This window comes from Paramisgurnus dabryanus, chromosome 4, assembly GCF_030506205.2.
Source record: "Paramisgurnus dabryanus chromosome 4, PD_genome_1.1, whole genome shotgun sequence".
Taxonomy (NCBI): domain Eukaryota; kingdom Metazoa; phylum Chordata; class Actinopteri; order Cypriniformes; family Cobitidae; genus Paramisgurnus; species Paramisgurnus dabryanus.
This window is the reverse complement of record NC_133340.1, coordinates 38,421,855-38,446,907: the sequence shown is the minus strand read 5'-3', so window position 1 is coordinate 38,446,907 and position 25,053 is coordinate 38,421,855. Positions and strand designations below refer to the sequence as shown.

The window sequence follows — 25,053 nt, the reverse complement described above, 5'->3', positions numbered from 1 at the left end:
TGTTATTAATGTAGACTAGTTTCAAACTGTATATTTAATATTTATGTATAGACCACCGATCTTTATAGATAATCAGCATTATAGACACATATTAATTTTACAGCAATTTTAAGAATGTCTTTATTTTAATGTAGTAAGGTGTGAACACCCACTCAAGTATGTATTTTATTTTATTTTATTAAATATTTGTTTTTTTTAAATAATTTGATAACAGATAATAAACGTTATACAGAGAGTTAGGAAAGAGGATATCATTTCACTTAATACTTCGTCTACTCCGTCCTCGCGTCTTTTCCTAGGAGGGTGGAGCTAAGAGGTGAGGAAAGGAAGCAAGAAAAGGAAACGAGGATAAGAATTGAGAAGCACCTTATGTTACAGGCTGACTTTGATGTACTATAGATGGATAAATTGCTTAATTTATACAGTAGCAATCAAATTGTTGTGTTTCATGTTAACTCTTTCCCCTCCATTGACAATTTAACTCATCAATTAAGAGAAAACGCTTTCCTGCCAATGACGAGTATTTCCGGCAATCCCTAATACCGCTATTATCCACACGGTTGTGCTCTTTCGCAACTTATAAAACCCGGAAGTATTGCCCTAGGGCAAACAGCTGTATGTCTATGTATGTTTTGAGGATCGCTCTGAATCTGACGTCTATCAAAAGTCATTCACAAAAATGAAATTATCTCAGCTTTTTGTTCAAAATGTGGTGTTTTTGAAGAAACCTTTCCATAATTGAGAGGTAATAAAAAGAGAACTAATGAAGGTAGAATTAAACTTTTTTTTTCAGTTTTTTTTTTTCTGAGGGTCTATTCTTTCAATTGATATATTGCATGTTTATATATTTAAAGAAGAACATTTTCTGGAAGGCATTAAACTTTTGTGAAAATCATGAAAAATGCTGGCGCTGGCTGGCAACTTAAAAAAAAAAAAAACGCTGGAGGGGAAAGAGTTAAAAACATGATATTTTAGTCATGGGGATATAAATAATACATAAAGTGTCTGAAATTGCTGTGCAAAGAGGCAGATACTGTATAGTCGGGTGTCCATCAACTGCTTGAAGTCAGACAGTTTTGTTGAAAATAATAAAATCTTTTTTTTTTGTTTAGTTGCGCCACAGTAGTCAATTGTTGTTGTTTTGAGAACATTATTCCATCCCAAAAAAACATTGAAGTTCGTGGTTCCTGGCTCAAGACCAGCAGGTTTGTTCTGGTGGCAATGAAAAGCACTTTCATGGTTATCGGAGGAGTGAAACTAGAGTAACTTATCTCAAAACCAACAGACCTTGGTCAGAGTAACAGCATGCTTCAAATTCAGAAACTGTTTTCAATAATATGAATGCAAAATTCAAAGTCAGAAAACATTATATGTGATCTATATATGATATGGGCCATTGTAGTTATTTAAATTGTTTACCTCACAGCCTATTTATTTATAAATGTAACATTTAATATGGCACAAGTTACATTATGTTAGCCACAGAGTGGCCCCACCCACCCCTGAAATCAGCGAATCAAATCAGGGGTACGTCATATTTAATCTTACATTAATTAACAAAGAGACTGTCAGGGAACTGTTTCCTTCCAATGACTATTTGAGATTTTCTTACTAAAACTTTAAACATGCACTTCTTCAACTTTAAAAATGGAAAAGTTCCAAAAACCACCCACCGCTATGCCGCAGGTGCTTGTTGTTCCTTTTTCAAAACTCTCGCTTTGCCAGCAATGCCACACTCGAGTATCCCAAAGAATAGCAGAAATTACACTCTGTAATTATAATGCTTCGTGTACTAAGCCTAAAATGATGCTTTTAGAGCCCACCAGAAAATAAACTATGCAAGTAATTGACTCATTAGTGTTGCCTGAGGACGCAATATTCTCATAAAAAATCAAAACAGCAGATGAACAAATGAAAGGTCAAATAAAAAGTAGAATAATTTGATAAATTGGCATTTCTTCGAAACGTTTTGCTTAGAAAAGCCAACATGGTGAACTTGACCACGTCTCAATTTTTAACAATGTTCCCTATAGACATTTTTAGACATTTTTTTTCACATAAATGCAACTTCAAAGCAAACTGCTATTTTGTTGAGATGACTCATCCATAATGGCAAAAACAGCTACTTACTGATTCTACTCAGTCTGGTTTTGGGCTAAAGACATACCTTGCCCTTTCTAGGAAACCAACTTGAACCAGCTACTGTAAAACCAGCTTACATTGTTTTTAATTAGCGACGGTTATAATGAAATTATTACTTGGCTTTCCAATCGAACGCTGCTCATGAGAGATGTTTAAATTCACAAGCTGCCACATCTCATCATACACATGCATTAAACCAAATACAGAAAGAGGGAGAGAGGTAAAGAGAGAGTATGAGATTGCATACCAGTTTAGTTAAAGCTAAATTAAGTAACTCTCAACATTGAGACACCCATAACATCTCGCATTCTCTGCAGGACAGAACTACCTTCATTCAATAATACAAGAAAATGTCAATCTGAAAACTCCATTACCTTCTCTAGTGTAAAACAAAAAAATGTAAATGTAATATTCTTTTGATATCAAAGCTGAATGTGTTGATGGCTGTGTATGAAGCAATGTGCACCCAACATTTGTGTTAATGCTTGAAATCAGTGCTTGTTACAAATGCATTTATGTGACAATCTCTTCTTTCATTTTGTTCCACAGGACGGCATGGGAAATCTCCGTGTAACCAAAGAAGGCATCAGATTAGAGGGAGTGTCAGAGTTCCTTCTACCACTTTATGTGAAAGAGATTAAATCCAGACGGGTAAGAAGTTATTTTCCAATTTTTAAACCTGTGCCAGGCATCAACCAAAGGAAACCAACACATTTTGCTAAAAAAGTAATATGTGGCTCAGTCTGTGAAAATCCAGCTACGGTTGTGATTTACTGTTTGCTAAATAAAATCATCCTACATTCTGTGAAAATATAACCTTAATATCTTTTTTTAATATTGACTGAGTCATGTCACAGATCAAAATCAATTTGAAATCAATGACTAGCACTGCATCCCAATTCCCTACTGTGGCGACTAATCGTGCAAATGCGCGTTTTGTAAATGAATACATTTTTAATGAATTATGGTGAAATGCCGGCACATCCAAAAGCCAGAGGGCGCTCTCGATCAGAATAAGTAGCATTACAAACGCTATTCCAGGAAATGTCTATAAGCATATTTATATTGCTGTTCTCAAATTGTTTCAAATATTTTTATTATAATAAGAATATTTGTAATGATTTTGTTTAATGAGCGTTGCTTTTTTAGCACATAATGATTTTAGATTGATAAGGACTTCCTACTTACCGAAATGCCATAATACATGCACAAGCTGTGCATGAAAACAGAATCGGAGCATTGCGATTTCAGACAGATCTTTTTAATGGGAAACATGATTAATCGTCACAGCCCTACTTATACTATGCCCTAATAGTATGTACTATTTTTGTTTAGAAAAAGTACATACATTTAAATGCAGAACAACACAGTATGCACACACTGGGCCATACTAACATGAAATGGAAGTGACGACTGTTGCCTGGATGATATTGTTATCATTAAGATATTTAAATATCAAAATACAACTAAACTTTATTTACTGTATTTCTTCATTCATTATTTGTCATGTAATGTTTACTCTGTAGTTTATTTATTGATTCAGTGCCACATAATGTATTTATTAAACTCCACGCTACCTTTGTGAGTTGAAACCCAAGGTTAAGGTCGGGTCAGCTAACCTCATTTTGGCTTGGTTAGGTTTTCCACGAGTTTAGTAACACAAAATTTTTATACTGCTGTGACATCATACAAGTGAGAGCATGGTTGGAATGTTATGAATCCCCATACATTAATTTATTTCTCAGTCCGCCACAAAATTGAAATTGACCACCACAAATAGATGTTTGCACGTCGCGTTTATCACTATACCTCTGTCTCACATGACAGTTTCTGTACAAACACCCATGGCGTCAGTCGACGCACTAACCTGAGCCTAACCTGAGCCTCATTTAAGTTGCATTTAAGCATATATGCGGATGTGCGTGTCCCAAATGTGCCGCCACAAACTGCAAGTCTGGAAAAAACTGGTATGGTGTTCCTGATTCTCAACCTGTGGATGTTTCTAATCGCTAAAAGGGAGTTTGGGAACTTACAGCAAAACACATGACAACAGGTTTACTTGAGACAGCGCAAGCTAGCACGAAGGTAAAGCTAATCTTTTACATATAGGGATGACGCTGGTAGTGATGATTCTCTCAGACCAATCAGTGATCTACAGTGTTTTCGCGTCACGTTTTGGTATCAGCTAGGGTCACTTGTAACTCCAACCAAGGTGGTACTAATCAATATTGTGTACTACATACTGTACCCAGTGGAAAAGCCCACAAAAGTAAGCTGACCCGACCCAAACCGTGGGGTACTATGCAATGGAAAAGCAGCATACTGTAATAGAGAAAAACTGTAATACTTTAATATATTACTCTGAATGACCCTAAAAGATTACCTTATACACCTACTTTATACATGATATTTACTGTAGGTGACAGATACCATTAGAAACTACAACTAATAGTGGTAATCATAGTATAATAGTAATTTTTTTTACATTTTTTGCGAGGCCTGTTACAAAAGGTTCTGTCTTGCTCACAGGTCCAACAGGTCATACGGGGTCAATTCTGGATCCGTGTTTTAATGGCTTACACAATCTGCTGAAATTTCCCCTGCTGCTGTAGATCCCTCAATGAGTTTTTTTTTACTACATGGCACCATTTAGCTATTAAATAGTGTAACTGATGTCCTCTGCCTAGAGCACATGTTCGGCTCATTCATTTGACTTTGTGTGCCAAATGTTGATGCAACCCGGGGGCGTTACCACTTTGCAAGGTAGCTAAATATATTTAACTGTAGACTTAGATTGAGCATTTACATCTTGATTTAGGTGTAGATTTATGGTGTCCTTTGTGAAAGAATTGATATTTGGAAACAACATTTAGACAGTTATGCCTTTTCAGGATTTTTGCGGCCTCTTTGCCACATGCCAAGATTTAATTAAAACGATCAAGACATTTATGCCGTATCTCCACCTTCCAATCAAGCGGCAGCACGCAGACAGGAAGTGAAGTCGCCATAGTCATCCGTCACCACCAGTGCCAGCTGTGATTCTGGAGTGAGTGTGTTGAAGATTTTTGCTTGAGCTCTTGATATATGTGACACGTGTAGTATAGATCACTTAGATGAATAGGGCAAGCGAGCAGGCACAGATTCTCTGTCGAGCACGCATGCAGAGAAGTGCAAGGGGTCGGGCGCTTCCCTGCGCTGAGAGCTGTGTGTGTGCATCACGTTCCGGTTCATTTCTATTTGGCCTCTGTTGACCTTTAACAGCCAATTACAAACTCGACATTGTTGATTGATTTTCTTTCCGTCCAGCTTTGTGTCTTTCCCTCCTTAACACACTGTAGCTGTGTTGTCACGGCTGCATTCATAATCCATGCCATTTTTCCAACTGACTTAAAGGAGCTGTATGTAACATTGACTTCTAGCAGTTGAACTTGGTGCCGCAGTCTAAATTCAAAATATTGGAGATGTTTTTCCTTGCCCCCCCTCGGGTTATCAGACACATAAAGAAGTGCTACTGACAAGTTTATCTGTTCATTTTTTTTTTGTTGTGTGCAAATTACAAACTCTCTCGTGTGGATTTTTATATCTCAAAAGCTCATTTCTGAGGTTGCGTCCACCGGTGGTTGCACTTATGGGCCATTGCGGTCTCATTTAAGCAACTGTGATAACTGGCAACCGAGCTGTCGAAATACACTATTGGGTAAATTGGCAGTGGGCAGGATCACGCAGACCAATCCAAAAAGGGAATAACATTTTTATGGTTGCCCTGCCGCAAAAAAAGCTAAAACCAGCCTGAGCTTGTTGTCTGGTTCGAGCTGGTTTAAGATGGACGTATGTCGTTTTGGCTTGTCCTTCCAGCCTGGCTAGGCCAGTTTCACCAGCCCCAAAGTGACCAAAACCTAAAATAAGAATAAAATAAAACCACCCTGATAGACCAGCAAAAACCAGCCTGTCTGGTTGGTTGGTTTTGTCTCCAAGTGTGATTTTTGCATGCATTGCCTCTAAGTTCTAAACCAGAGGGTTTCCCCTTTCTGGCCCATCAGTACTACTTGCTTGTGATCAGCTATACTGTGCAGTTTAGGTGTAGGTGAACCTATCCTAACTGTACGTTCACATCGCCACCGGCGAGAGCATCAAAAAACACTCTGCTGCCCTGCCAGCAACGCTATAGAAAAAGAGTAGTTGATGATCTGATGCTCGAATGCAATCTCTGGAATCCTCTCAGGTGGAAGACTGTTATGGCTTTCTGCTTTCCGATTGGTTGCCGTCGAACTGCGTCATAGCTCATTACCATGAAGTTAAGCTAATTTCAACCTTCCTCGACACTCACGCCATCCAAGACACGGCGCTGCTCATCAAAGCTTGCCGCTTGAAAATGAATGACTTCCAGCCACTTTGATGCTCTTGCCGGTGGCGGTGTGAATGCACAGTAATAGAGGTGTTGCACTCCGTTTCCCCCACCCATTATACTGATCAACCGTGCTAAAGCAATGGCCTCTAAATCTGCATGGAGCCCACATTAATTAATAATGATAAACCCTTTTACAGCGGCACAGATAAACTTATAAAGAAGCCACGTCCTTGAGCCAATAAATCAAAGTGTCTAATGTGTTAGCCACAGCTATTAGCATTAAAGAACACAAACAAAGCTTGGTCTGCTGCTGGCTTTCCGATGGCACCACCGATTAGCCTCAGTAATCACAAGGATCAAGCAGTCTTTGCAGTTTCTCTCAGCACCCTTTGTTGTGCCACAGCAGCCATTTTGGATCATTCACTGCAGATAACTGTGATGGTGCAACAGTGTGAATTACAATTAATCCAGTTAGCACTGAAGCTAGGCCAGAAGTCTTGGCTAGCACTGCTAAAAAAACAGCAACAGAAAACAGCACAGAAATTCTATTGGATTGAATGGTTTTAATAGGAATTTGAATGCTTGTAATGGAAACTGTAATGGCCTCTGTGGGTCTCTACTGGTATGTGTTGGGTTTTATTGGTGGGACCATTAAATCCTACTGGAATAATGGCCAAAACACACTACAATAACTCAGTTGCAACAGCTTGGTTGGTAAACTTGTAATTCATAAGTATCACAGATAACTGGGAGGGTGTAATTGTGTCACTTACATTTAATACAATTAGTGTAAAGGCTAGATGCGGGCCAGGGCTAGGAGCAAGGCTTTGAACCGGTTCACGGAACGAAAACGAAAACCAGAAACTTTTAATGTTTCACAAGGAACAGAAACGAAACCAGAAACTTTCCAAAAATATATGTTCCGGAACAGAACCGTTTATTGAAAATAGTTGTAACCGGTTAATACCGTTATTTTTTCCGTTCTTTGACAAAATTTCTGTGCAATACTCTGTGAAGTTCGCTTCCGGTCATCGCTGACTCATCGGAGAAATGAGAAGCTTGCCACCCGCAAGTTAGCCTACTCAAGCCCAAGTCTTTAATGCTGAAAAATAAGAGGTAAATATTGTAGGCTACCAAGTATCTCAAGATGTTTGTTTTAATACTAATTGGTGGTGTAACGGATCGCAGTTGATACGCAATCCATTCCATACAGTTCACGAACCACGGTTCGGCTCGCATGCGGAGCGACTGTTTATGCTGCATCTTCTTCCCGAAGTGCCGTTTGGAATACCTCCTCCGTCTATGTGTGTGCGCGTGTTTAAGTGCACTCAACAAATGTAGGCATTTCAGAATTACAGTTATGCCGCTTACATAATGTTGCCTTTTTTAATGTTTGATGACAATACAGAGACTTAAGCAAAATTATGTAGACTAATAATTAAGTTAAATGTCCTAATGATCAGCCTACTTATTTATATGTCCCACAGCTGACATGGAACGTTATTAACCAGTTCGGGAACTTTATTTTTTTGGTTTAACCGGTTCAGGAACGTCAAGTTTAGGGTTGAATTGAAAACCGTTAAAATACTGTTTCTATTCAGAGCGAACCAATTGACCTTTCGCCGGCCCCTCCCCCAAAACGGCCATTGTCCAATCACACATCACAGCAACCGTTACTATGCGAGCACGTCCGACAAACATTCACGCCCGCAGCGTTTGTGAGCGGTGCATACAATGGATAAAACAGTGTGGACTGCCCCATACAATGGATAAAACAGTGTGGACTGCCCCATCCAGTTAAATGTGTCGAACATTTACGAAGCATAAATACGTCTGCACAAAGGTAAGGCTTACAGCTAACTAGTTACAGTGTGGTCTAGATCTACTAACTAGAGGCAAGAACACAAATTGGACCAAAGTTATGATTACCATGAATATAATTGCCAGAATGTTAACCTACTCTCTAAGCTAAATTTAATGAGTTATTTTGCCAACATTAGTTAACATGTTAGCTAACGCTAGCTACATTAGCTGCTGTTGTGTTAGGACTTTCAGCTCCCAAACTTTATTTTTCGTCAGTTTATGACAAAGTCGAACATAGCGCCCTAACAATCAACTTTAAATAATTTGTTTTTATCTTTCATGTGGCATTTTATGAACGGAAAACCTACCCCTGAGTTTCCCTATCCCGTAAATGCTGTGCAATTTTATTAAATTATACATTTTATTTATTATATTATCTGTCCTGCAACTTTTAAGCCAAAGCAATTTCCTATTTATGAATTCTGGTTATCACCAAAGGAAATAAAACATTATGATTCTCAAAACGGCTATCCTCAAAACCACAGAGGAATGTTAGTTAGCTTTGAATGGCTTTAAAACACATGTGGGTTTAGCTAGCTAACATACCCTTGTATTTGAACAAAATAGCTACTCGCAATAGACATTAATAGACCATAACATATGAAAGAGAACTCACCCGGCAGTGCAAGAGCATGACTGGTCCACAAGGCTGTGCTGGTTGCATTTGAGTTACAGGTCATGTGGTTTCTCATTTTTTGCTTGAGACCGGTAAGCATTAGCCTCAATAGTAGTCGTGTGTCTCCTTCATTGCGTATTTTTATATTTTGAATATATCCCTCCACTGCATACTGTAACCCCTTTTGCCTCGATCTGGAGGAAATCGCGGAGGTATTGCTCCAAAAAAGGTCACTGACACGCACGGGTATATCGCTTTCCGACATGGCAATCTATCGCGCTGGTTATTTGTTTGTCGGAAGAAGCAACAGTAATTAAGGGGGGCGAGGCTGGGCGAAAGGCTAATTGGGAAAAAATTCTGGTTCAAAGCCCTGGCTAGGAGGCATGCTGGTCTAGATCTTTTAGTTTTGAGCTGTAAAGTTGAATTGTGCAGAGAAAATGTTTTGGTGTCTCTTTTATACACTCACTGTGCCTCATACATCATTATTGTCTCTTTTACATCACTATTGCTTCCCTGGGATGAATTATTTGCTGTTTCCCCACTTTTGTAAGTCACTTTGGATAAAAGTATCTGCCAAATACCCAAATGTTGATGTACATTTAAAGGTGCCTTGGCATTGGATTCTTCCTATCTACAGTACCGCCAACGCTGTATGACAGCAAGTGTCAATGAGTGAAAGAGAAATAAAGAATCGTATAAAATAAAATGTGCCTTAAAAGAATAAATATCCTAAAAAATCAAGGTCAGACAAAAACTGACAGTATGTTGCTGCTAAGATTTAAAAACAAGGCCAGAAACATGAAGTGATTATTCAAAATCCCCCAAATTACATATTTTAAAGCATGCCGATTATCTCATATCTGGAGCTGGGCCTGTTTTAAAGCACTTTAGTAACAAGCAAACACACAGGTTGAAGTCTCAGGAAGTTGTTCTCCTGCCAGATCAACATAATAGTTCAAATTTTAATAAATGTGGGAACCTTAATGACATATGCCGGCGACAAAAGCGACTTCTGGATGATGCACCCAAAATCCTGGCTAGGACGTGTCTGGGAAAAATGGCACATATTGTCACGCTAAGGTTGAGTATGATGTTATCGCATTCATCCTCTTAAGGCCTTTAACAGGGGTGGGCATTCCTGGTCATGGGTGGCCACTATCCTGCAGAGTTTAGTTCCAACCCTAATTAGGCACACCTGAAAAACCAAATCAAAGTCTTTAGGATTACTTGGTAATGAAATGTAGGTGTGTTTGATTAGGGTTGGAACTTAACTTTGCAACATGGTTTACAACATGGTTTCTTGAGTTTTGATGGTTTGTTGGTGCATGCATTATTGTTTTCTTGTTTGTTTTCAAGACTCAAATATTAAATACATCACACTTATGCACTGTCAAAACAATCTTTTCTGTCTCTGGTTGGTACCTTAACTGTAGGTTCACACCAGATGCGAGTTCAACGATTTGCGCGAGTAGATTACATACAAAGTCAATGCAAAGACACAATCAGATGCGTCCTCACTTAGGGCGATGCGAATGACGCGATATGGGCGAAAACACACACTATTTGCCTCAAATGCGTCTTCGCCCAACTTGAAAATATTCAAAATTTGCATGACAAAAGTTAAACCCCGCGAGTAATCTAGAGCGAATAACGCAATGCCCCACATTTGGTGTTTACGTAGTATTAGGTTCCGTTTCGTACCTTTACAAGTAGGGGTCCTTTGGGTTAAAATAAATCCTTTTTGCTGGGTTAAAATGAACAACCCAACTTGATGGGTCAAGTTAGCCCCTCGCATGTTCTGTCTTATATTTACCCAGCCGTTGGGCTAAAAACAACCCAATTTGGGTGTGTACCTTTTCTGACACTTTGGTGATAAAATCATGAGGACCGCACAGAGCTAATTAAGGCATGTATTTTCAGCATCTCTCTGTACCTTGGAGAAAAAGCTGAGTTAGTCAGATTACAGTGCTAACGTCATTGCCTGGAACAAGATCATTTGTTACAGGCCCAACATACAGTGTGTCATTGTTTATATGTATTTTTCATGCTGAGCCACACCTGGGGAATAATGACCAAGGTCTCACATGTGTTTTACAAACGTCCCTCTCAGGTCGAAGAGTACATCGCTAGAGGTACAAAAGGCAAAAAGTTTATTTTTACCTCTTTTACTCCCTCTAGTGCATTCTCTAGTCATGCTCTCTCTCTCTCTCTCTCTCTCTGGCTCACTCTTCCTGTACTCCCTTGTGGTATTGTTGCTAGAATGCCCGTGTTGGGAGTTGCTAAAATGAGACAAAAGATTCCTATTGTATGCATTATTTCCACTCTGCGTGATGTAAGAGGAATATACTGCTTCCTCTCATTTTCCTTCCCTTTGCAATATTGCCTTTCCCCCCTTAAACAGATGTCAGCACAAGTAATAAAACTAGACTGTTGAAACAGCACTTTTGTAATGGTTGAAATAAATGTAAATTCATCATCAACAGTCTAAATACACAGTCCCTATATACGCACTACTGAATGGTAGAGCTGTGCTTTGTTTATCGATCATTTCTTGGCACTGACGTGACTAGATTTGTTTCAGCGTTTTGTTGTTAGCAGTGTTAGCATTGTCTAGGTTGCCCCTATTGGTAGACTTTAGAACTACATCTTATTAATGGCTGTTTTAAAAGCTACAAGCTGTAGCTTTTTGGTTAAAATTAAAATATCCTCTTATCCTGAAGTAATTCACGATAATAACTTTTAGAATATCAATATATACTTTCAGTTACAATGTAAAAATTCCTTGTTGCACTTGTTGTTGCATTTTGTTTTTTAGTTTAATCAGCTTGAATTTAAATTTTTTATGTCAACTTTCTTGACTAGTGAGGAGTTGGTAAGGGTCAGTGACGTGACATTAATTATTTTGTATCCGTGTGGATCAATTAAATGTAAAAGGGTTACAATTTCAAAATACATTTGCAGATTACTTTCATACATTCTCTTTTTGGGGACCAAGTCTAAAATATCTGGTTTTATTTCATTTTAAAAGAATATTTGGGGGATAATTGCAAAAATGTCAATTGGTGGAACTAGTATTTTTTTAATAAAAATATAAATATATTCATAAGAAATGTGGAATAAAATATAATCATCTAGTTTAGTTTAATATGATTTTTTTTTTACATATATTTTTACATAATTTGTCAAAGATTTTATATATATATATATATATATATATATATATATATATATATATATATATATATATATATATATATATATATATATATATATATATATATATATTTATATATATATATATATATATTTATATTTATATAAATCATATTATGATTTTGTTTTTTTGTTTTTTTTGATGATTACGCTTACATGCCATCAAGGTGGATGAAATATTTTAGATTTCTCATTCTTTGGTGCAGTTGGGGGTTATACCATTTGACATTTTCAGGTCAATTCAGTCATAAAATCAACATAAATACACTATGTCCAATAAAATAAACCTGATGCATGCTTTTAAAACAAGTTTTTTAAATAGATTTTTTAATTTCTCATCTTGCCAAACCGTTTTTGTCAATGACCAATGAATGACAAACATTAAGTTGAATTAGCTTAAGTTTGGTCTGATTTCACACACACTGTAGGAGATGTCATTTTGATGTTATTTTGATGTTATTTGATCTCAATACATGTAATGTACATACACATAAAGTAAAATGCAATTTTACATTATATTTTAAACAGCTGGAAATAGTTAAAGATTGACAAGCATACATGTAAATAAATTATGAAATTTTTTAACCCATGCAGGATTTTGATTTGTAGGGCTTTTGAAAATTGTGAATTGACTTTCAATGTTATTTTTCTTTGATAACATGTCTCTCATGTACATCCATAGTGCCATCAACCAATCAGAATTTTGTATGATGTCATTTTCCTACAGCTCCTAGGAAATTAGTCAAATGGCATTTATGGCTCAGATGATTGATTTAAAAAGCTCTGTGCATTCAAAAGCAAATACGGCAGATTTTACCTTTGCCATTGTAAATTGGTACCAATGTCCAAGTTAGAGCAATTTAGAGTCAAAGTGAGGGTTTACCTGTTAACCCAACCAAGTTTTCGCACTTCTGTTTGAAATGTTAGTAATACAGGTGCAGATCTTTTGAAAAAGTTTTGTTAGTGTGGTACTTGTCACAATGTCACTGTGGTAGTTGAGTTATTAAATGCATGCATTGAATCGTTGCCTTTTGGTAGTAAGATCGCATAGGCACTCGTATCTAAATTCCAACGATTACTTGTCCAGCTCGATTCCAGGTACACGCTTATAGATGTCACAACACAGGTCATCAGCTCTCAGGAAGACAGAACAGAGCGCAAGGGCTTCAGCTGCATTAAAAAGCTTGTTGGTATTAATGTTTCATTCAGATCGGCACATGGAAGGGTTTGGAGTGTGGTGGAATGGCCCATGTAAAAATAGGTTCCTATTAACATTTAACAACATTTCAGGATGATAAAACATGGAGAATGTTCAGGCCTTCAGGAACTGAGAATGACAAAGAATATAAATTATTTTCTCTCGCTCTCTCTCTCTCTCTGTTACATACAGACATACAGATGCCTTGTGGGAATAGGGCACCTCTGCAATTACATATCATCTCTGTCTATCTCTTTGATTGGCTTAATGCTCAAGTTCTATCCCCTATATGAGACGTGATGAGATAACTGCAACGTTTATGCAACGGCGAGCTGCGATTGGTTAGATCAAACCCAACATTTAAGCGCAAGACAGATATGTCATCAGGGAGCTGCTAGCATAACGGAGAGTGATAGTCTCTTTATTTATATTAGTGTCATGCAATCTGTTCTGTCAAAACACATTATTATTGTTTGTCTGCATGGGGCTGTGTGTTTACGAGGTCGTATGATAGCGATGTGATGCTATTCGACAGATGCAGAGATTGCATCAACCGCCAGTGACAAGTAATGTAATTCACAGAGGACGCAGAGTTTCCTCTGCATTACTGTTTTATGACTTCAAATGTTTTGTATAGACTTGATGGGTTAAAAGCCTTTGGAAACGTGTTTGTTATGACAGTGGACGTGCGTACCGTCGCATTAGCCTTTGATGAGATGTCACGAAATAAGCTTATGTTTACTAGAGTTATTAAGGGCTGTAGCTAATGGGTCACAGTCTATAAACATTAGGGTCATATGATGTAATGTCATGTTTTTCATTTGTCTTTGAAGTGTTAAAAGTTGTTTGTGCATATAGAAGATCCGTAAAGTCATTCAAACATGCGACCACATATCTACGTCACTGGGTGGGAAGATTTGCATAACCATAAACCTCGTAAATACATTGCATTACACCAAATACACAAATAATGTTCTTTTTAGCAATTTCATATGACTACTTTAAGCAACCAAACACTGGAATTATCTTTAGTCAAATCTTTAGCAGGTTCACAAAAAAATGTCAATGTAAAAATCGACAAACTTGCCAATACTGCAACTGATACGTGATACGGACATTAAAGCCGACTCGGACACAGGATCAGCCCTACCCTCTCGATTAGCCAAAAATAATTAAAAACAGACACGGTTTTAATTATTGCTACACGTTGACATTACACAGACTCTGTTTTGATCCTCATCTACAGCTAATGACATTTAGCCAAGGGCTATGTAGCATGTGTAAAAGGGCAGGCTAACCGCTGGGTGTTTGGCTAGCAGGACTCAGGGTAGAACCTGGACTTGGAAGGTAAATGTTAAAGGTGATAAGAGTATGTTGGCAGGACAGAAACAAAATGAAGCTTGGACAGAAAATCCTGAGTAATGCTAAAAGCAATAAATCCAAATAATCTTTGAGTTTGAATGGTTTAGAAAGTGATGCACAACCTTGACTGAGATGGCCACTGGAGATTTATCTTCTCTGCACTGGAGATTTACACCTACCTTGTTTTTAAAAGAGGAAAGAACATTTCTGGGTTTAAAGAGATAAACTAGTCTTTGAAACTCTTTAGAATAAGTACAACTTTTATGTGGGATTGAGACAAAACTCAAAAAGGCATTCGATAGAAATCCTTATCTTGTTAAGCATATTTCCTTGCTCATTATTTAAGAAATGCTATGTTTGATGTTATTGCATATTTAATGACATATTTATTTGGCGTTGACCATGCTTTCTGAAGGCTGCGCTTTTTAGACACAGGATGTGTTTGGAAGTAGCATTCAGCTTACTGCAAACCACACACTATTCACTGCATACATACTGTACTATTTTATTGTATGTGAAATAGTATGCAGTGATTAATGTCTTAACAGCATCATTTTTTTTTGTGTGTGTGTGATGCAGGACATTTTTTATGAGCTTGAAGTAACATTTTATCTAGAATTTTCAAATCCAGTTGTGTGCAAACAACTCCTAACTCTTTTGTCTGCTCTGTGATATACAGAATATGTGACCCTGATGTGACAACCCATCTACAGTAAAGTCATTTTTGTGATTTATTGTTTTCTACATCAGTAAAGCATTTAAATCATCCTATACACTGTAATGTAAAAACCTTGATATCTTCAATATTAACTAAGGTCATGTCAAAAATTTGTATCAATATGAGATCAACTTTGGATGCTTCTAATCTCATCATTAGATTATGAGACTTTAGCCTGGATTTCACAGACAGGGTCACATATGTTAGCAAGAATATTTACTACGAAACAAGTTTACCATGCAAAGTATTTCAAACATAACTTTTTAACCAAATATTAACTCTGTCCACACATCATCAAGGCTACACCAACGTTATCTCACGAGAATTCATACATATTTTACGAGTTGGCTAATTTGTATTACCGTATTTTCTGGACTAGGGATGTTCACATTGACCGTTTAACCGTTTACCGAAGGTAAGAATTTATGACCGATTAACATTATCAGTTAAAATGAAAAATATGGTGCGTGTCGTCATGAGCCGACAGACATTTCGCAACTTTTCTATGTTTCATTTGTGAATGTCCTGTAAATGACACAAATGATTGCTGCCCTGATGGTCTGATAAAGTAATAATTTGTATGAGAAAACATTTGTATGCGTGTTTGGAAGCTGAACCGAGACGCGCGCGTGTCCGCGCAAGATAACGCGGTCCGTCTCGCGCACATCCAGACAGACGTTCGCTGATGGCCTCTGACCCTAACCATAAACATCTCTCTTTTTGCACAAACGGAGAAAGACGACGCAAAACCAAAACTTTCTGAAAAGCGTCCTGCTTTAGAAATGACCACTGTGGTAGATGAAATGGAGACAATCTGCCCTATGGAAATTAATCCTCTGGACCGATCGCGCGCTTTTTAATAAGGTAATGTTGCGTGAATATCTGATAATGTATGAATCCTGATTCTGTTGTTGATCTGTCGCTGCTGTTTGCACGTTCAAATTAAATGTTTTGTTTTTACTAGTTTACAGACAACCGTCAACTGTATTTTTACTCAATGACAATTTCATATTGAAATCTTATAAGTTAACGGTTAATGTTCGGTTAAGAAGCTACGGTTGTCGGTCGGGAAAATTAACTGATATGAGCATCCTTATTCTGGACTATAAGTCACACTTTTTTCATAGTTTGGCAAGTAATGGAATTTATAAATAGTCAGGTGCGACTTATACGTCATAATTATATCATATGAACCAAGAGAAACCATTACCGTTTACAGCCGCGAGAGTCCACTCTATGATATTCCTGTATTTATGTAATTCAATGGATTCAGTGATGCGGAATGACTTCGGGAGCTTGGTGATCTTGATTTGGCTTGTCGTGTAAATTTAGCCTATTCAGCCTCTCAGGTATGTTCTGTATGCTTTTGTGTATCGTGTAAATAACTGTCTATGTTACTTTAACATGTACGGACACCTATTCAGCCTGCTGTTTTGTGCTATTGTTTAGTTGAATAACTTGCCTTTCCAGACTTAAAGGCTCTCTAAGCGAATCTGCGAGACGTCAGTTATTGTTGACGTTTGAACTGTTTTCAAACAGACGGAGCATAGCTAACTCCTCCCCTTCCCTTCCGTGCTTTCATGAACGCGCCCAACCCCCACCCCCAAATCCTTTTTGTCGTTTATTGGCTGGAATACTTTGTTTTGTTTTGTGATGCTAGGTTTGGCCACTATGTTGATATTGCCGTTTGTGAAGCCTGGGCTGTCTACAGAGATCGAGTTTTTTTACAGTTTGATCAGCGGACAGGCAGCAAGCAGATAGTGAGGAGATGTTTCCAGTATGTAACAAAAAAAGTTTTATGGTCTAAAACGCTTCAATTCGCTTAGAGTGCCTTTAATGTCTTTGGCTTGGATTTTGTGAAATAAAAACGTGACGTATAGTCCAGTGCGACTTTTGTATATTTTTTCCTTTTCAAAACGCATTTTTGACTGATGCGACTTATACTCCGGAGCGACTTATATTACCAAAAATACGATGGGCTCTATCTTACACCCGGCGCAATGCGCGACGCAAGTGTCTTTCGCTAGTTTCCACCCTAATTTTCACGTTTAGCGCCGCGTTGTTTAAATAGCAAATGCATTTGCGCCCCCTTTTGCGCCCATGGGCGTTCTGGTCTGAAAACGAGGTGTGTTCAGGCGCATTGTTCATATGACCAATTCATAAGCTTTTATACAATTTGCCTTGACCGGTGTGACATTGGTGTTAGGTGCTGGGTTAGGGGTTGGGTTTCGTTGTTTTTTATGCACATGTACGTTTTTGCACGATTAACTTGATATTGATATGAATGAGCCAACTCGTAAATATGTATGAATTCTCTTGAGACCATCACATCAAGATATTGAGCCCAATCTATAAAATGTGTATACCATATCTTCACTTTTCATGTTGTTATGGTCAGATATACTCCAGTCATTGACAAACTCGAAGCATTCTTTGTGGAAAGACCCTTGGTGCCTTTGAAGGAGATACAAGTTCGCATTTGTAATCTAAGAGCTTCTGCGTACATGTTTTTGGTCCAGTAAGTAATATTTCCTTCGTATCCGAATTCCTCCCTCTTATCTCTTCATTCCTTCTCAACCCTACATTATTGTCAGTATATAACATGAGTACGCTTGCAATGCCATTATAGATAAGAACCCCAAATCTTCCGATCTCTCCATATGGATTATGAGGCAGCAAAACTACTGCAGTGCATGGTTTGCCTCCTGAATCAAATCCTGCAGAAGAAAATTTGATGAAAAGATTTTACATAAATCCTGGTGTCAATAGTGAGGCGGTTAAATAGAGATCAATAGGTAAAGTTTAGCAGTATTAAAGAGGAGGGGTCTGATCAGCAATACAGTGACAAACAGTCCCTGTGGTCTGCTCATGCTGGGATCAGAGCGAAGATCTGGCCGAAAGCATTTGGAGTATCATGCAGTATTTTATGTTTCTTTAAAGCCACACACTGACATGCAACTATATAAAGCCTGTTCATTATTAACCACAGCGTGGGCCTGTAAAATGGCAATGTTGTTTGTTCTTGTGTGTGTGTATACTTTGTGCATTACAGTTAAACCTGATGAATAAGTTTACATCATGTATCGGCCTACTGTATGAGGAAAATTCATTTAATGAGGCTGCATAAATTAAATTAGTTTGCTTATAGTTTTAATTGCAGTTTGCATGGTTTGATTGCAAAAGTTTGTAACTAAGTGCAAAAATACTTTCGAAACTTGACATACTGTAAGATGCAGGGTCAACCCATTTGTAGGTAATTTTCTCAAAATGATTAAAAGACCCATATAGACCCGCATAACAGCATCGAACGATGGTGTGAATTTGGAGGCGTGGCTATCTGTTTAACCAGTAACAGGGGTGGGGGGGTGTATTTTGCAATACGTTTTGAAAATAATACGTTTTGCAATTCTGTTCAGCGATGCTTCCACAGCCAGAAATTGCACAATTTGCTTCATAAGGAATAAAATGAAGAGTTCAGACAACATTTTGTCATTATTTATTCACCCAAAGAAGGGTATTAAGTAGATGATGTCATTTTGGGTGAACTGTCCCTTTAAAGAGATGTTAGCCTGGAGATTGAAAGATTTGATGTACAATGTATAACAGCACAATGTGTCATAATATAAAACCTTCATTGACAGTACTGTCACTTGTCTTAGCTGTCATCTTGTTTGGCTCATCTTTAAAACATGAATTTCTGTATTGCTGTTTGGTTTGTTATATTGTGTGTGAATTTAAGCGTGTGTCTCATAGGCTGCGGTGTTCATGAAATCAATTGGATTATATTGGCTCAATACACCATAGAAACATTTAGCATGTTAAGTTGAACAGTCAGCAAAGAATGATAGACAGAGTTGCGTAGAGGACAGAATGAGAAAGTGATGACGTGTTGTAAATGGCAAGATGGGGGGGGGTTATACTCTTAAAAACTAAGGTTCCTGAAAGAGTCGTCTTTGTAGGGCTGTATGTTTCCATAAAAAACCTTTAAAGGGATATTTCACCCCAAAATTTACTTATCCTCATGTTTTTACAAACCTGTATGAATTTCTGCTGAACACAAAGGGAGATATTTTATTTTATGGCACTAAGTAGCACCGGTTTGGTTTTCCAGACTGTAGTCCAGACTTGGCCTTAAGGGCCGGTCACACTACACTTTTCATTCCATTGACTTCCATTCATATGTATGGGAATGCGTCAGACCGAAAACACAAGCCTGTGTGAAGATATTTTGGATTTTACTGTGTACCGAAGTTAAAATCTGCTGAACTCTGATCTGCAAATTCTTATCAGTAGAAAACCAGTACATCAGGGGGTGACCTTTCTCTCCGTTTAATTAGGGTTGGAGCTAAACTCTGCAGTGCTTCGGCCCTCCAGGGTAAGATTTGAGGAACCCTGGCCTAGTATGTCTATTTAATGGTCGCGGGTGCGGGTGGGTTGTAAAAAAAGATACAGTGGTGTGGAGAGGCAACGTATTTCCCTAAAATCGGAAAAAACCCAGACCCGCGCATCACAAGTGACCGCCCCTTTATGCACTACTGTAATGTAATATTTGTGCACTGTGTGAATCTTCAAAGGTGAATCTTAGCCCCATGTACTGTATAAAATAAATATTACCAGGAATAATAGTTTACATAAAGGCTCTCTTCAGTATATATAATATACAATGAAATGTGACATTTCCACTTGGTTATAGATTTTTTTATATATATATATTTAGTCATTTACATCTTTAATTCACCATTTATTATAATTATATAATTGAAAGAATAAAATACTTGCATTGACAGTTATGTGAAGCAAAATACACTACTTTTCTAACTCATCCAGAAGTTTCCTCATTTGAAAGCTGCATATTAGATCAATAAAGGTAAAGCTCATTTTAAGCTCATTTTAGAACTTGCAGGCTGCTTTAAGAACAAATGGTACAACTAAATTAAAAGTTAGTTTCAAACTAATTAGTAGTTCCTGAGCCCACGCTGTGAACCTAACTTGTCTGTTTAAGTAATACATTACATATGGCTATTGCAGCCCTGCATTGGTGAGAAGAAAAGATGTTCCTACCGCTCTATTAGGTAATGGGTTTGATTCCCAGGGAACTGATAAATGTATACCTAGGGACCTATGATTTCCGCAATGCGAAAAATGCGGACGGAATTACGGAATCCAAGCACAAAAATGTAATTTACTGTACAATGCGGAATGTCACGGAATTTTGGATTCAGACATTTTTTAAATCCATTCTAACTAATCTTCAAATGCTAGTTTTTTGACGTGGTTTCATTCATCTGAAAATAAAATGCAGAAATGCACGGAAACATTTTCCTTTTGTGTAATGTTGGATGTAAAGAAAGGTACATTCGTTTCTCGTTATGCATTGTAAACAATGCCGTATCGAAGCGCAAGCAGTCAAAAGCCAGTACACAGCAGACAAAATAAGTATACAGTAGTATACTTTCTTTCTGCATCCACATTTCACACGCAAATGTCCGCACTCCACACAGCTTTAAAAATTATATTTACAGGATCATTCAAAAATTCAGGATAAATAAAGAAAAGTAGCAGATCCACCACTGCGCACAAAGTTTAGAACAAACAACAAGAAAACAAAGACGAGGAAAGCAACGCTTTTCACATCTATTTAAAAACGTGTATAGCTCGTATACAGTATGTTCCTTAGACAACATAAGGGCTCACATCCGAAGCATGCAGCCACACAAACAGGAGCTTTGGCACCGGCAGTCAACACATGCGTGATTACTGAAAGTTTTTTTTTTCTTGTTTAAGTGAACATAAACAGCTGGATGTTTATCGGTATATAGAAAAAGTGTCTTGGTTCTTCTTAAAGTGTCAGAAATGTTCAGAAGTATCAGAAATGAACAACTTTTGCTACTGCATTTAAATCATACAGAACTGGGCTGTGTTTTATTTGCATTTATTGCTAATGGCAAATCATAGATTGTTGACAGACAATTTCATTACTAATATATTTACATTTAATAAGTAGTGTGAACTTGTGAATGTGAAGTTAATTGCTCTGTCCAACATCTCCACTTAGTAACAGAGTTTAATAATTTATAATTATATTTATAGACGGTTTCAGCGATAATAACATAAACAAGCGGCTGTCGCGGTCCGCACGTAACTTCCGGTAAACTCCGCTAATAATACATAACAACAAAGTACTTTAAATGTAGTTTATTTATATAACAAGCAAAAAAACAACACATAGATTACCTAGGAAACCAAAACATGTGTTATTTTCGACGAGGCATTTGTTCAAGAGATCAGTTTAGCAAATAGTCAAAACGAAACCGGAAGTAAGGTTCGGATCCAGACGTGTATCACGTGCATCAGATGAAACCGTCTATATTACCTTTAGTGTTATAAATGGTATTATAACACAAAACTCATAACTGACTATAGGTCAGTCATTGAATAAACTTGATTCTCCACACAAAACTTTGTTTTTGATATGCATTGTCAGTACTGTGGAGAAAACTACAATATAAAATGTCCATATGTCCAATACTCAAAATATAAAGTGATGTTTACATGAATTTGTAAGTAAAAACAATATCTGGGTTAACAGTGTATACTCTTATGATTAAAAGAAAAAAACTAAATATTTTGTTGCTTGTCAGTAATGTTGTTGTTGTACATTACGGTTACCAAGAAAGCCAAAATACATTAACCTTAGATAAAACTTACAATAAATTGTTGTTAAATTGTATTTGTTTGTTGATAATATATGCTTTTGATTCCTAAAATATAATTTTACCAATAAAGGCAGAAAAATAAAAATGAAAAACTCGGAAATTTCAGAATAAATAAAATGGAATTTGGGAAAAAATAAAAATTATTTCATAGGGCCCTACATACTGTAGCTTAATGCACTGTAAGTCACTTTGGATAAAAGTGTGTGCCAAACGCATAAGTGTAATCTTCGTCCGTCCCCTAAAATCCACTATTAGGCAATTTAATAACAGAAGCTTTTTCGAAATACAGCTCTTAAAGTGATTGTGGTATTTTTCGACATTGTTTTATTTGTCCCTGGTTTGCTTTGTGAGTGTTTTATTTCGTTGATTGCTCTCAGAGAAGGTCGGCTAGTTTTGCTCAAACAAGAAACAAATGACATTATTAGACGACTTGCTAATCGATAATCTATTATCAGGCAAGAAGCTTATTTCTTTCTACTCCAGTTAAGGTTTGTGTGGGTAAAATTTTAAGGCTCAGCCCTTAAAAAGAGAATAAAACTATTGTGTTGTGTGCTTGACAATCACATTTCTTGATTTATGGATGCAATCAAATAAAACTTTATGTAAAGGATACCATCAAATAAATCTTCTCCAATGTTCATTTTGCAACCAAACAGACACATTTACAAAGTGGTGTCAAATAAATCTTCTTTAGTGTTAAAATTTTAACAAAAAAAGTAAACTTTAAAAATGCCTTTGCTTGGAATGTCTTGCGAAGCATAGACAGGGAAGGTCATTACAGACGGCACTAATCGTGTAGCTGGATTTAATGCTTAGTACTAAGATTTCTGACGGTGGATGACAACCAATCATATTCCACTCCTTCCAAGGCCACCGTGAGATTGGATGGTATCCGGATATCAGTATAAGGTATACATCACCTGGGATCATCACTGCTTTTGGTTGTTGTATAAGCAGTATGTGATACTATAATCCCATTTCTCACTGCGGAAAACGCAGGTGTGCATGTGAACAATTGATCATATGCAGACAGCATGCTCAGTCAGTATAGAAGTCCATCACTTATATTTTATTTATCATTTCAAATGTTTCAAAACAATTCACTGGGTTTACTCACTTGGGTTTACCTACAAAACTTTTTTAAACTGTTATGTTATCTTTAATAGATTATATGTGTACTGAAGTATAAATGTCCTATGTCTACTGCCTGTGAAAACCTAGCTAGTCGTTTTTGTGATTTACCAAATTATCCTACATAATTTAAAGAAATTAAAAAATTAAACCATGATGTCTTTAATATTGACTGAATAAGGTCATTGAAATCATTGCAAAATCTCTGACCAAAATACAAAATTCGAAGCTCCTAATCTTATAATAAACCTGGATTTTCACAGGCAGGCTCACATGTATAAAATATAATTGGATTTATAGAGCTATATATATGTGCAATGTATACTGCAAGAAATAATACAAGAAAGGTATAACAAGTTTGCAATATGTTAATTCTTTGCCTTTGGCGCAATTATTTCACTTTTAAAATCAACAAAATAACATAAACGCTGTATTTGGGGTGTTATTCATTTTATGTGCTTTAGGCAAACAATAAAAACTTAGAAATTAAGGCGAAGCTTTGAAGTCATAAAGGCAAATTGAATAAAAGCTTTGTCTTACTTTTAGAATGATAAAGTCCTGGTTAAGGAACAATCTTCTGCGCATCTGTTGCTAAATCTGCATTGATTTCCATTTGTGTTTTAGCTTCGGTTTATGATAATTATTTGATTCAGGGACTCTACTTCATCATTCCTTTGTGCTTCTTTCTCGAACAATCTCATATACTCAGTAATTAAAATTTAACTCATGATTAAAGACCCTTTAACACCCAGATTTGCAACCAAATGTCCCCATATTCTGGGGAGAATAAAGTAAAATGAAAATAAACAATTTTACTCTTAACGGGTCACTATATAACATTTAAATGCTACATAATGGTACAAATGGTATAATGTACGCTATGTGGAAAATAATGTGTTTTTTAACCATAAACCATGCAAATGGTTTTTAGCAACGTAATAGATGCTCTTTAAGGACAGCTATGTATACATTTGGTACCAAATGAAGAGTTTGGTTCCAAAATGAGATAACTCTGTTTTTAAATTTTTTTGTCAAAACATGTTTATTATTATGTTATCATGTTTTTATTGTGTTTTATTGGACTACTTAGCTGTATCTTTTTAGTTATGAAGGCTTAAATCAAAACAAACCAACTGCAGTTTGATTGATATTAATTGGGATGCACAAAAAACAAGATTTTAAAAAAATAGAAATTAAGAATTAATTTTAACCATCATTAATATTGCTATGCTATAATAATTTAAAATAATTTTTTGTTGGTTTTAAAAATAATGCAAAATCAAATAATTTTCACTATCAGACATTAGGACCTCACTGTGTTTGCCCTGCAAAAGTAGGCATTTGTTAGCCATGCAAGACAAGGCCCAATGACAAAGAGAGTGTTTGTATTTACATGTGATTGCTGAGAAGTGCACGTCTAATCTGCCAGGGTCACGCATAACATGACACAAAGATTTGCCTTCAGCTTGGCTGTTTGCTTTCAGGCGGCAGTGATTGGCACTGCTCAACCAACCAAATCCTGCACGAAAATACTGCTTTTATTACTTGCATTATAAGAACTCAAAAGCACACTTAAATTGCTTTCTCCTTTCCCAGGTGAATGGGCAAAGAAAACTATAAGTATGCCATTCAAAGTTGATTTCTTTGAAAACATTGTACTGGCCGGAAGAGCTTTTAAATTGCTCATAATATGGACTAAGGACATAAGCATGGCCACTTTTTCAAATACGGAAACACTTCTTGACT

General features: G+C 36.8%; 1 protein-coding gene across 1 annotated transcript in view; it reads left to right on the top strand.

The window, feature by feature from the left end:
• LOC135735866 (zeta-sarcoglycan) overlaps nt 1-25,053 on the top strand; it is a 327,902-nt gene that overhangs the window by 224,316 nt on the left and 78,533 nt on the right. The window contains exon 3 of the mRNA XM_065254496.2: nt 2,692-2,793. Coding sequence (XP_065110568.1) covers nt 2,692-2,793 — 102 coding nt within the window. The remainder of the gene's footprint in view (nt 1-2,691; nt 2,794-25,053) is intronic.